The 14,163-nt window shown below is 43.1% G+C and overlaps 1 protein-coding gene across 5 annotated transcripts in view; it reads left to right on the top strand.

Annotated features, from left to right (window-relative positions):
• LOC132390049 (uncharacterized) overlaps nt 1–10,657 on the top strand; it is a 40,166-nt gene extending 29,509 nt beyond the window's left edge. For 3 of the 5 annotated variants that reach the window (XM_059962638.1, XM_059962635.1, XM_059962636.1), the window contains 2 exons: nt 4,651–4,744; nt 10,064–10,657. In XM_059962638.1, the coding sequence (XP_059818621.1) occupies nt 4,651–4,739 (89 nt within the window). In that variant the 3' untranslated portion in view covers nt 4,740–4,744; nt 10,064–10,657. Of the gene's footprint in view, nt 1–733; nt 1,642–4,650; nt 4,745–10,063 lie in introns of those variants that run through there. The other 2 variants (XM_059962639.1, XM_059962637.1) reach the window with 2 other exon arrangements.
• The last annotated feature ends 3,506 nt before the right edge of the window (nt 10,658–14,163 follow it).

Genomic DNA, 14,163 nt, shown 5'->3' with positions numbered 1-14,163 from the left:
TTTGATTAGACAGATTATTGGAAAAAAAGATGCCCTTTGATCCTAAATTATGTATTCTTTCTCTTTCAATCTTATTATTAAGTTTCCAATAAACAATATTAATACTAATACATAGATATTAGGAATACATTAATAACAGTTAACATGTAGAAACACATATCCAAGTAACAAATGGAGTCTAACCTCCCAATCTCTTAGTAATTAACCATGAAAAAGATAATTATAATTATAGAAAAAGAGAAAGAGAGAGAAAACACAGACTAACCTAAAAAAAACACAAACAAAGATTGGGCTGCCATATTTCATCGGTTATAATTATATTTTGTAGTTTAACTCCGCTCCTCTACACACAAAGAAAAAAAAAATACTGAATAAAGGATTCAGAAAGGGTCAACATACATCGCATGAAAACATTGAATAAAAGGCTTCCATCTTTCTTCAAATTTAACCAAGGGGTCCATAGTACTACTCCTAATCTTTTCTTAATTTAAACACGCAATCGTTTGGAAAAACCATTGAAATGTGGTAGGTGTATTGGAATCTGTCCATTTAAATAAACTCGATCTTCTGGCTATTAATGTCACGAAAGCAATTAAACAGCAAGCTGATGTGGATAAATGACGAGAGTCTGTCACTGGTAGTCTAAGGATTGCAGTGATAGGATGAGGTTTTAAATCATCACACAGAAGTGCTGAAATAATATCAAAAATATCTTTCCAATATTTTTTAACAGAGGGCACAACCAGAACATGTGTCAAAGAAGCTACTTCAGAATTACATCTATCACAAACAGGGTTTATATGACGGTAAAAACGTGCTAACTTATCTTTGGACATATGAGCCCTATGAACCACCTTAAATTGTATCAAAGCATGTCTGGCACACATTAATGAAGTATTAACTAGTTTAAGAATTTTCTCCCATTCCTCTGTAGATAAAGATGTTTGAAGTTCTCTTTCCCACTTTTATCAGAAGTACCTAGACGTATTTTCATAATCAAATCATAAATAATTGCTATTAAACTCTACTGAAAGCTAAAAAAAACGAGAATCTCTTAATTATTGGTAAATATGGCAGCCAAGGGTGTATGACATAACAGTTTAATCTAAGATATAAATTTTCAACTGAAATTAAATTTCTGAAGTATATTAAATAATACTCCCATTCAAGTCTATGAAATGCCTTCTCGGCGTCAAGCAAAATAACACATTCTGAAGTATTAGATGAAGTCGTATATACAATGTTCATTAACATCCTAATGTTAAAATGTGAATAACGATTTTTAATAAATCCTGTCTGATCCTCAGAAATAATCTGAGGCAATACCTTCATAATCTAATGCTAATAATTTGGAAAAGATTTTAGAATCCTCATTCAACAAAGATGTAGGCCTGTATGGTGTACTTTCAGTGGGATCTTTATCTTTTTTAGGAATTAAGGAAATTGATGCTTCATAAAAGGATTGTGGTAATTTACCTACTAATAAAGCATCTTTAAAAGATTTACATAACCAGGGAGAGTAAATCTGGAAAAGTCTTAAAACTTCAGCTATAGTATAATGGGTGCATCTAATACCAAACGTTCATCAACTGGTAATTCCGGAAAACTTAGTTTCCTTAAAAATACATTCAGTATAGTAGTATCATCAGGAAATTCTGATTGATATAAATTGGTGTAAAATTGTTATATAAAAGATTTGTTAATTTCATCATGATTAACCGTCAAAACACCAACCCGTCTACGAAGTTTATTAATCTGACGTTTTGCCAAAGCTGCTTTTCAGTTGAATAGCTAACAATTTATTTGATTTATCACCATGTATATAGAATTGACTCCTAGATTTAAGTAATTGGTTTTCAATCGGCGATGTTAATAACAAACTATGTTGCATCTGAAGTTCAACTCTCTCTTTATAAAGCTCCAAATTGGGAGCAATAGAATTTTTTTGACAATATCTTTAATCTTATCAGTCAATACACGTTAATACACTATTAATTCATTTTTTTTTAATCCAGTGGAATATGAAGTAATTTGTCCACGGATATATGCTTTAAAAGGTATCCCATTATATCCCACTGGAAATTTCTTAAGTTGAATTAGATGAAAAGTAAAATGCAATCTGTTCTTTAATAAAATTAACAAAATTTATATCCTGAAGCAAAATAGAGTTGAACCGCCATTGTCTAGTACTAGAAGTTACATCACTAAATTTAATTTATAATTTCAAAGGCGCATGGTCAGAAATGGCGATTGCATCATACTGACAATGACGGATGAAAGTAAACGAGAGTCAATAAAATAGCATTCGATTCTAGAGTACTTGTGATAAACATGGAAAAAAAGGAGAATTCTTTATCATTGGCAATGTAGAAACCTCCAAATTTCTAAAATTCCCGTGTCAGCTAAGAAGGAATTAATAAAAGTTGCAGATTTATTTGAAGGTACCTAATTGGGTACAGACCTATCCAACATCGGGTTCAAACAACAATTAAAATCTCCGCCCGTTATTAACCTATATTCATTTAGATTGGGAAATGATATAAATAGCTGCCTAAGAAATTAGCCATTAGTGCATAAACATTAGCCAAAACTACTTTTTGTTTATAAAGTAAACCAGTAATTAGTAGAAATCTACCATATGGATCTAAAATTATGTCATAATGTATGAATGGGATCGAAGGGTCTATAAAAATTGAAATACCCTTCATTTGGTCGAAGAACTAGAGTGAATCTGTTGGCCTTTCCAACCTTAAAAAATGGCTGATTATCCTTCTTCACATGAGTCTCCTGTGCAAACATAATCTGAGCATTTAATCTATGAAAAACCTTATAAATCTTCTTCCGTTTAATTGGCTGATTCAAACCATTTGTGTTCCACGAAACAGAATTAACAATCTTATCCTTTCTCCTTAAATAAACTATATGGTATGTAAATGGTTAACTAAGTTGCATAGGAAGCTCATGAACCAGGAAGAGGAAAAAAGTTTAAAGAGGAACCGGAAGTTACAACAATAGAGACATTTCTGTAGTTTCAAAGCAGCCCAAATGAAATGAAAAACTGGAGTAACAGAAAACCCCGCCCCTCCCCAAAGCCAAGAAACCTCACAAATATGCAGCCTGAAAGCTATCTGAGACCCAACAAACCCCCCCCCCCCCCCGATCTCTCTTCGTGGCGTCTGCAAATTTTAAAAGAAAAAAAAGCTAACTCCCCATAGCCAAAATATTACGAAAAGATTGCCAAACACAGACTAAGTGAAAAAAATACTTTGTAAACAAGGTCTTAAAAATAAAACCGAGTACATTCTTTACAGTAATTAATCACCATGTAAAAGCCTTAATAATTTTCTAAAATGAGCAATTAAAAATGAGAGTAAAATCATAAATGAAAAGAATGAAATCTTTAATGTGAAACAGACATGAACCCAAACAAAATATCCAAAACATCAGCCCAAGGACACAGTTTCACGAACTAAAATGTCCGACTCTATAAGCTAATTATTAACTAACAAACCCGAGGTATACAGATGTATAGAAACGGAAAATTGATTAAACATCCGATCTCTCTTCGAGAAATTGTTCTGCATCTTCCACTGATTTGAAACATTTAAATGTTTTATCAGGTAAGACTACTTTTAAGCGGGTGGGGTGCAGCAGAGCTGGCCGAAGATTCCTTTGATAACATTGCAACATGACTTCTTTAAAATGCACTCTTTCTTGCATTACCTCGGGGCAATAATCTTGAACTAAACAAAACTTGAGATTCTGCTATTCAATAATTCCTTTACGACGAGCAATTCGAATTAAGCGCTTCTTCGCACTCACGTAGTGAAACCGCAGAATAACATGACGTGGTATTAACTCTTTCAATGGTTTAGATTTTAACGATCTGTGCGGTCTATCGAGTATCACGGGTGACTTAAAAACCTCCGATCCAAAAGCATCCATTAAGAATTTAGAGAAAAATTCAGTAAGGTCCCCGCTCTTGTCGTATTCATTGAGACCAATTATTCGCAAATTCTGTCAGCGACTGCGACTCTCCAAGTCGATAACCTTAGCTTTATACTGCTCCAGTGTACGAGTAGTCGAATTTAATTTCCTTTCAAAAGAGCTCTTTCTGGATTTCCTCTGTTTCCCAGCTTCAGTAAGCTCGCTGACTTGCTGACGTATTGTGTTCTCTTCTTCGAGTGCTTTCAATTTGCCTTTATTCTCCTTCAGCATTATTTCCAACGCAGCGAATCTTTTATCAAGTTTTTCCATCCAGTTTTTCATCCAGTCCAGCGAATCTTTTATCCAGTAAGTTTGAAATAGCTTGTAAAGTAAGTTGAGGCTATGTTGGTTGGTCTTTCTTCCCGTTTCCACTACCGTTTTTTTTTGCCTTTGGCTAATGCCTTTCTTGTTCTGGAAGTCATTTCTGTCAATTAAACCAAATTTCAAACATATAAAGATGTTAAACTCACTTTGCTACATATAATAAAGGGGAGATTAGTACATTGAAAAAGGATCAGAGCAGAGCCAAAAATGCGACCTACTCCATTTAGCGCCACCAAGAGTCTCATTAAAATATGTATTCTGAACATTTATCCAAAGGACTTTGTAAACACCAAAAATGTAAGGTCTCTGCTTCATACTTGTTTTTTGTTTTTTTGGAAGCCATATGCTGCATCATCTATTCATGGAAGAAGGCAATAACCAGTGCATTTTCAGAATGGCTTAAAGGAATGACTACTTTTCGTGCTTAGAAAAGGTAAGCTACATTTAAAAAAAAAAACAAATTTTGGGAAATTTGGGATATTTTCTACAAGTTTCTGGAGAACAATATTCAGGATGATGAAAGTAACAAACTGAATTGGCTGCTTTTTTTAATGGTGGGGTGTTTGCTTTTATTTTTGTGTGTTTTTGAGATACAAATTGAGACACAGTCCCTATTTTGCAGGTTAGTAGAATGAAAGTAGTTGCAGAGAAAATAATAAATGCCTTTTTGGTTATTACAACATAAAATTGTTTGATTAAATGCTCAGTGAAATGATGCCATTCGGAGTGAACATGTTTATTTAGTAATCTGTTGTATTGAAGTAATCATTGGGATTGTTTGAAAATGTAGATAGTCAATCACATAGAGTGGGAATATTGGTTGTCCATTCGAACTGATGTCAACCAATGTGCCCTTCAATGCTGATACCATTTGCCCGTGTTTGTCAGGCATCCCTCTGCAAATTTCTTATCCGTACACTTAGCCAAATATCCCTAAAATGACATTATTGTACCTGTCACCACTGAACTTTTCTTCATCTGCATATTCACCATCCTCAACATGCAGAAGCTCCACCCCTGACCTTGAACCTATGCTGACCAGTTTTTAAGAAGGTTACTGTTCAAGTGGGCAGGGATGTGTGCATTCATATTAATAATAGCCTGTATTATTATTTTCGGTACCAGCGGATTGCAGGCAGTGTACCACCAAATGCAGTGACTTCTTTCTACTTTTGTGGGGGTTTTTTTCATATTGCTTAAACCATATTAGAGAGGGAGGGTCAAGCAGAGTGTGGGCTAGAGTCAGAGGGGAAACTTAGAGGCTTTGACTCGAGGGGCTTCGATAAGAAGAGGCTGAGACCAAAGAAACAAGCAAGAAGGGTAGTGTTTTCCTTTCATGATTGCTTATTCGGTCTTTGTTGCCCATAGTACAGTGCAGGCAGGATGGCAGATATGGCTCTTCCTTTAGGATGTGGGAGTCCATGAGAACGAGATGCTCTCCCTGATGACTACACCTGAGGGAAATGCAGCCAGCTCCAGCTCACAAAAGACCACATTAACGAGCTGGAGCTGGTGCTCAATGAAGTAAGGATCATCCAGGAAATAGAGCGATCGACTGGTAAGACTTCTGAACAGGTGCTTGCACCAAGTCTGCAGAACTCAGGGACTCGAAGGGTGAACAGTGAGAGAGGTAAAGAGAGAAAAAAGTCAGTGTAGGATCCCCCTGTAGCCATTCCTCTCATCAATTGGTATACCCTTTGGGTACTAATCAGCTGGAAGACCTATGTTGGCAAGGCAGCAACAGCCAGACCAATAGCACTATGGTCAGCTCTGAGCCTCAGGCTGAGCAATAGTCATAGGGGACTCAGCAGTGATGCCAGGATAGTGCATTGCCTCCCAGGGGCTAGTGTCCAGGATGTCACTTGAAGGGGAGAGTGAGCAGTCAGAGGTCATGGCACATAACAGTACCAATGACATAGGCACGAGAGGGGAAGATGTCCTACGCAGTCAGTTTAACGAGTCAGGAAGGAGGCTGAAGAACAGGACCTCCACGGTGGTAATCTCTGGATTACTCCCATTGCAGTGAGCTAGTGAAGCTCAGAACAGATGAATGAGCGGCTGGGCACATGTTGCCGGAGCAAGGTTTGAAGTTCTTGGATCATTGGAGTCTTTGCTGGAGAAGGAGTGACCTGTACAAGTGGGATCGGTTGCACCTGAACTGGGGGGGAGCCAATATCCTGAGAGGAATAATGATGATATTGGGGAGATTTTAAACTTGGAGTGTAACCGAAGTGAAGAGGCAGAGGGTGGGGCAGTTGCCGCACGAGTAGCGACAGCTTGCAGTGAGTTTGTGAGGAAGAATAAGCAGATGATAGAGCAATGATGCTCAGTCAGATGGCCTGAGATATGCCTGTTCGAAAGCAAGGACTATCATAAACAAGGCAAATGATATAAGAGCATAGATTAATATGTGGAACTATGATGCTGTGGCCATTACAGAGTCATGGATGCTCTGGAGTAGGAATGGCTGCTGAGTATGCTGGGTTTTGGATCTTTCAAAAAGGACACGGCAGGAGGCAGAGGAGGTTGGGGTATGGCATTGCTGATCAGGAATAGTAACACAGCTGCAGTAAAGGAGGAAATCGTGGATGTATTGTCTACTGAGTCATTGTGGGTGGAAGTCAGAAACAGGAAGGGGGCAATAAGTCTACTGGGTGTTTTTGATAGCCCCCCCGAATACGAGGGGCGATTACTATGTCTGTGGCCTAATGTCGAAGGAGTCGATTTTAGAAAACCTAGCACATCTATTTTTCAACTTAATCCCCTCCTCAGATATACACACTTAGTCCAGCAGTTGTGGAGCACACGGATCTTGGACCTCCAGAAAGTCCACAGCAGGGGTGATTGATAAGTTCATAGCCTAAGTAGGAGATTAGTTATACAGCTCTTGTTACATGCACGTGCAGAAAGTTTGAAGTTAATATCATCAGTTAATAACTCATCAAGGGTGATTGATAAGTTCATGGCCTAAGGTAGAAGATGGGTAGTAGTTGTTGTTATTATTACCAGTAGCAGAAGCCAGGCAGAGCACCACCAAATGAGATGATTTCTTTCTCCTTGCGTGGGAGCTTTTCTTAAAAACAGTAGCGATGCGTAGATGAAGGTGGAGCTGTAGATGTAGTGTATATGGATCTCAGTAAGGCATTTGATAAGGTACACCATGCAAGGCTCCTTCAGAAAGTAAAGAGGTGTGGGATCCATGGAGACCCTGCTTTGTGGATCCAGAATTGGCTTGCCTGTAAAGGCAGAGGGTGGTTGCTGGTGGTTTGTATTCTGCATGGAGGTCGGTGACCAGTGGTGTTCCTCAGGGATCTGTTCCGCAACACCTTTTTGTGAATTTTGTAAAGGACTTGGATAACAAAGTAAAAGGGTCGGTCAGTAAGTTTGCTGATGACACAAAAGTTGGGGGTGTTGTGGACAGTCTGGAGGGTTATCAGAGGTTACGGCGGGACATTAATAGGATACAGAACTGGGCTAAGAATTGGCAGTTGGAATTCAACCCAGTTAAGTGCGGAGTGGTTCATTTTGGTAGGTCAAGTTTGAAGAAAGAATATAATATTAATATAAAGACTCTTGGCGGTGTGGAGGATCAGTGAGAATTTGGTGTCCTGTCTAGAAGACACTCAAAGCTGCTGTGCAGGTTGGCAGTGCTGCAAAGAAGGCTTATGGTGTGTTGTCATTCATCGACTGTGGGATTGAGTTCAAATGCTGTGAGGTAACATTACAGCCAGATAAGACCTGAACTATACCCCACTTGGAGTATTGTGTCTATTTCTGGTCACCGCACTGCAGGATGGATGCAGATACTATAGAGAGAGTGTAGAAGAGATTTACAAGGATGTTGAATGAATTGGAGTGTGTGCCTTATGAGAATAGGCCTTTTCTCCTTGGAGTCTGTGCAATGTCCTGTCCAGCCAATCCTTCAAGGAGAAGTGTGACCCTTTATCTGGAAGGCAGAGACCGAGAGTCCATTAGACTCACCTTCAGACAGTCTTCAGATGTCTTTGGAGGGCCAAAGGAAATGATAACAGTTCTCGCAGAGCTGCAGGATTGGTAAACTTGCATACTTAAGCATTACTGCTGCGAAGAAAAGTCACTGGATTTTCAACAAAATGTTGGCAATTTGTGATATTTGGGCACATTAGGCCTTCCATTCAGCAGTGGAAACCCTGCTTTGTTAATACTTGATTAAGTGTGACCGCCAGACGTAATGTAGCCAATCCTCACCTGCCCACTGATATGAAGACAATTGCTGCCACTAGAACGTGATACACAATAACTGACTGACTGCTCACAACCTGTTAAAGAATATGTTAACGGAGATCTGGCAAGGTGTTATTTTATGAAATAATCTCAGAATACATGATCAACAAGAAAAATGGTAGCATTGCAATTCTATAGGACGTTACTGTGAAATGCAGCCTACTCTTAGTCTAACTCTTCCCCTTCCACATACTTCTCCATTTTCCTCTCATCCATTTCCTTACACATTCCTTAAATCCCATTGATGTATCTGCCACTACTACCACCCCAACAGGATATTCCTCACACCCACCACTCTCCGTAAAGCACTTAATTCCGATAGTCCCCACCACCTCCCCATATATTTCCATCTGATCACATTGATGTTGTACCCCCTTGTACTAGCCATTTCCACCCTAGGAAAAAGTCTCTGGCTGTCCACTCTATCTATGCTTTGTACAGTCGGCCCTCCTTATGCGCGAGAGTTCAACCAACTGCGAATCGAGAAAACCTGGAAGTGCTCTTCGAGCGCTTGTTCTTGGAGCATGTGCAGACTTTTCTTTCTTGTTATCATTCCATAAACAATGCAGTATAACAACTATTTACATAGCATTTCCATTGTATTAGGTATTATAAGTACTGTAGAGATGAACAGCTACATCCAGTGTTATTTAGCGTCAGTTAGTCAAATGTTTGTCTTAGAAGATAGTATATATTTTACCTTTCTATGCATATAGAATACTCAAGAAGCATATGTATTTCAATAATTAAACCACTGCGTTGCTCAGTAATAATTGTAGCTTTAATCGGGGCAGGGCCTTTCTCACTTTATCCTTTAAAATTGGTCCGATCGTTGACAGACTGTAGCCCAATGCTTTTTCAATGATCGATGGCGTTTCACCACTTTTCGATCGCTTTATTATTTCTACTTTATTTTCAATCGCGATCGTGATTATTTTCATCAACAGAAACACTGCGGATTCAGAGCTCTGCTGGGTCCTAAAGACCACCGCTCTCAGAATGTTCAATAAGGTCCGGAGTTCTGCTGGGTCCTAAAGTCCACTTTCTAAATGACCTTGAATGTAGATGGATTGCTGGTGCCAGATGGGATGGTTTTGGTATTTCAAAAACTGCTGATAACCTGGGATTTTCACAGACATCAGTCTCTGGAGCAGGGGGTCCCAACTTTTGTTCTGTCAAGGACCCTTACCTTTAATTGACTGGTCCATGGACCCCAGGTTGAGATCTCCTGCTCTCGAGTTTACAAAAACTAATGCAAAACAAAAGACATCCAGTGAGTGGCTGTACTATGGGTAAAATTCCTTATTAATGAGAGAGGTAAAAAAATAGCTAGACTTGAAACCATGTGTCCTAACAGTAGTTTACAGAAGAGCTCCTCTGTAAGCACAACAGGTCAAACCTTGAAGGTCATGGACTACAGTGGTTGATGACCACATGGGTTTCTTCTCCTGTACCTAATAAAGCAGCTACTGTATGTACTTTCTTCCAGGCATTCCGAGGAGACCAGAGCTGGACAGCAGAATCCGTAAAAAAAACACTACACAAACTCAATGAATGGCAAGAGGAATTTTCATCTTTATTTTCTGCAAATACCAGTTTGTTGATGTAAGGGGTTCCTTCTTTGTGTTACGGCATATGTTAATCAAAATGGCTTCTATACTTTGTTAAAAGTAAGAGTTCTTCTTTGTAATGCGAGTGCTTCTTCTTGCAGAACACTTTCGCAGCTTGTTTGGGTTTAAGGTTGCTGATGACGGGGATTGTATTCATTTGCTAACCAGTTTTTGTTGGATGTTACTGTCTCTTGTTGGTCTGGGAGCGGGGATTGGGCGGTCTTTTGGGAGAGTCGGAGAAGACGGCAAGGGAAGTGGACGAGTGTGTGCGGCACTGCCTGTCGATCGCTGAGGCTGGCCCCTGGTGCAAGGTCGAAGAGAGCGACGAGCGGTGGAAGGATTAGTTGGTTGAGCTCCAACGATGTGCACTAAATTGACTGAAATCTGATAAGTTTTGGCGCCTGTTCTTTTTTTTCTTTTCCTTCATATACTGTATTCCAGTTACACTTATAAAGTATATTCTGTAAACCTTCCTGGTGTGCTGTTGATATCGTGTGTGCGAGTTTGCGTCAGCGCGTTTTCCACAGCATTCATTTGCATGAGAGACACGGTTTTGCGGGTGAACAGATTTTTCCTCCAGACATACATTTGGCGATGTGATAGCGTTAAATTTGTGGGGTGCTCGTGTCCGGGATTGAATTTTCACTACCTGTGGGTAATCGCGCATGTCCAGTAGTGCGGAGATGGATAGAGATAAGTTTGTAAATTGGTGCGTTTTGGAACGTGTATGGTGAGCGGCATGGCTTTTCGGGTTTGGGATGGTGTGTTAGTGCAGGGATTTGAGTTTGGTAAAAGGTATGGGGGTGATCGAGCTGGTAGCACGGAGGTGCGGGAAAGAGATGGAGGCAAACTGGGTGTTTGTGCGTACGGGTGCTGACGTCAGGTCGTTGGAACTGCCAGTGACAGTCAGCGGGGCTGTGGGGACTCCACACCATCTCAGAGGACGAAGGTGAGGAGACACCGGAGGAGGAGCTTGATGTGTCCCCAGGGGACGTGCCAGTAACCATTAAAGTGGGGAAGCTTGGCCAGGCCCCGCCCCCAGATAAGCGTGGAGGCCTCCGAGCTGGCAGCCGTCCTAGAACTCCCTGGTGGGAGTGGCCGAGGCCGCGGCCGAAGCGGGGGGTTTTCTCAGGAGCCACGCGTACTCTGGACAGAGTGTTTGACTATGAGACCTGGATCGAGTTGACGACCCAGTTGTTGGAGGAGCGGCCAGGCTCGGATGAGGAGAAGCGGCCAAAGTAGTCCGGGAGTTGAAAGTTGACAAGCCCGCAGCTTCAGTGGAGGAATGTATAGAAATTTTGGAGGGAGCGTTTGGGTTGTCAGGAGATTCCTGGCTGCTTTTAGCACAGTTTCAACACATGGAGCAAGAGAGAGGGGAAAAGCTCTCGGAATATATATTTCGGCTGGAGGGATTGCTTACGGGGTTGCGGCGCCCGGGGGGGGGGGGGGGTGTTGTGGTGAAGGCTCACGATGTGGCTAGACTGATGATGAGTCAGATATTCGGTGGGTCCCTGGAGGAGGACAAGGTGGCGTGGAGTTTGTGGCAGTTTTATAAAAAGGGCCCCTCTCCGTCATTTGGGCAGCTGATTAGAGAGATGCGGGAGGAAGAGAACGCGTTGGGCTGGAAAAGGGGCTCAGGCCAGCGGGAGCGATCCTCCGCGTACAGGAAATGGTGGCCGGGTGGGGGACTGAGACATGCAAGGGGTCCCAGGGGTGTAGGGACCCACCATTTCAGGGGGACAGGGAGAGTACCCCCTCCGGGGGAAGAACCGCGGGAGAGGAGGGATGGGGGGTAGTGTGTGCTTTAAGTGTGTCTTTAACTTTAATAGGGACATTTCCGGCGGGACTGTGTGCAGCCAAGGGTTTACTACAGCTGTGGGGAGGAGGGACACTTCCAGTGCAATTGTGAGAGACAAGCTGTCCCGCGGAGGGCAAGCCCCCGGACGGCTGAGAAGGGAGAGGTGTCGGGAAACACCTTGGTGACCTCAAGGGAGGCTCAGTGATGGAATGGACTGGTGTCACTGGAGGAACACGTTCCCAGCAATCAGCAAGGGGACCACCGAAAGCCCCAGCCATCATTCTGGAGGCGTTGGTGGGACCCTGTTCCAGCGTGTGCCTACGGATCGAGGGAGTCTACACAAAAGCTGTTCTCGACACAGGATCGCAGGTTACCCTACTGTACCGGTCGTTGGACAACAGATACCTAAAGCACTTGCCAGTAATCCCATTTGACGCACTGGAGATTTGCGTGTGAGCGAGGGTGATTACCCGTACGATGGGTACCTATCGGTGAGATTGGAGTTCTCGGAGGGCGATGTGGGAGTGTCCGAAGCTAATGAGACGTTGGTGTGCCCGGACCCGCTGGAAACTGCCCTTCTACTGGGGATTAACTCCCTCCTTGTGAGACGGATCCTGGGAGCCTGTCGGGAAAAGGTAGGGGAGAACTTTCTGGAGACCCTCTCGGTACAAGCAGTGTTTCGGGCGGTGTTCAGAGAAGGGGGTGACGCCCTAGGGCTGGATCCGGAGTGTAAACGAGGGACGGTGTGGTCAGAGGGAGCAGTGGAGGGGACTTGGGGGCTTTTGATGACACCCTGCCCCAAGTTTACTGTTGACCTGATTGCACTGAAGACTAAACAGTTGCTGGACCTAATCGGGGGAAGTGGCAGCTGTGCGGCGAAGTGACCCGGGCATTGGCACTGTGTGGGAGGCGGTGGAGAAGGGGCGTGCAGCGTGGGCCGAGAAGGCGAAACACGTCTCTGTGCCTCTGTTCTTAAAGGAGTGGCCTCGGTTAAAGTTGAAGAATCAAGTCTTGTACCGGGGTCACGGAGCCTCCGGGCCAACCACGGCGTTGACAGCTGGTCATGCCTGAGGGGTATCGGCAGACTGTACTCCAGGCCTTGCATGATGATTCCGGGCCCTTGGGGGTGGAAAAGACCTATGGATTACTCAAAGACCGGTTCTACTGGCCCCGGACGAGGAGGGAAGTTGAAGAATACTGTAGGAAATGCAGTCGTTGCATCGGGAGGAAGACCCTGCCAGCGTCGGCGTCTCCACTGTCACTCTTGCAGAGTGAGGAACTCCTAGACCTGGTGTGTATGGATTTCCTGTCGATTGAGCCTGACACCAACAACACCACGAATGTCTTCGTCATCACGGATCATTACACTCGAAATGCTCAGGCGTTTCCCGCAAAGGATCAGAAAGCAACTACAGCGGCCAAGGTGTTATGGGAGAAGTACTTTGTTCATTATAGCCTTCCCAGGCGGATCCATAGTGCTCAGGGGCGGGACTTTGAGAGCCGGCTTATCCATGATTCACTGACTATGCTTGGGGTTGAGAAATCCAGGACCACACCCTGTCACCCGCGGGGTGATCCTCGGCCCGAGAGGTTTAATCGGATCCTGTTGGATATGCTCGGGACGCTGCAGGGTGGCCAAAAAAGTAAGTGGAGTTGACACACTGGTCAATTGGTTCACTGTTACAATTATACTGGCAATGATGCTACATGGTCCTCGCCTTATTATCTGATGTCCGGGCGGGAAGCGAGGTTGCCCATTGACTTGTGTTATGGGACGGAGGCGGGTGACGTACCCTCGAAGCACTATCTGAAGTATGTGTCCAATACGAGGAGAGAGTTGGAAAGGGTGTCCGATTTGACCGAAGCTGTGGCCACCAAGCAGAATCAGATGAATAGGAAGAGATATGTTCAGAAAGTGAAGTTCGCTCAACACTTGCCGGGAGATCGGGGCCTTATACGGAATTCAGGAGTAGCAGGTAAGCACAAGTTGGCGGATCGATGGGCGGTCACCCCCTGTGTGGTCGAGAGGCAGATGCCGAATCTGCCTGTTTACTGGGTGAAACCCGAGGATGGGAAGGGGCCTGTCAAGGTACTGCATCGGAACCACCTGTTGCCCCTGGGACAAGAAGTGCAGGTGGATAAAGAGCCCCAGGGGGAGGTTGCGCCTAGTACAGACAGACA

The sequence above is a fragment of the Hypanus sabinus genome, unplaced genomic scaffold (assembly GCF_030144855.1).
Source record: "Hypanus sabinus isolate sHypSab1 unplaced genomic scaffold, sHypSab1.hap1 scaffold_752, whole genome shotgun sequence".
NCBI lineage: Eukaryota > Metazoa > Chordata > Chondrichthyes > Myliobatiformes > Dasyatidae > Hypanus > Hypanus sabinus.
The sequence above is the reverse complement of the archived record's forward strand: the minus strand, read 5'-3'. Positions and strand labels throughout refer to the sequence as shown.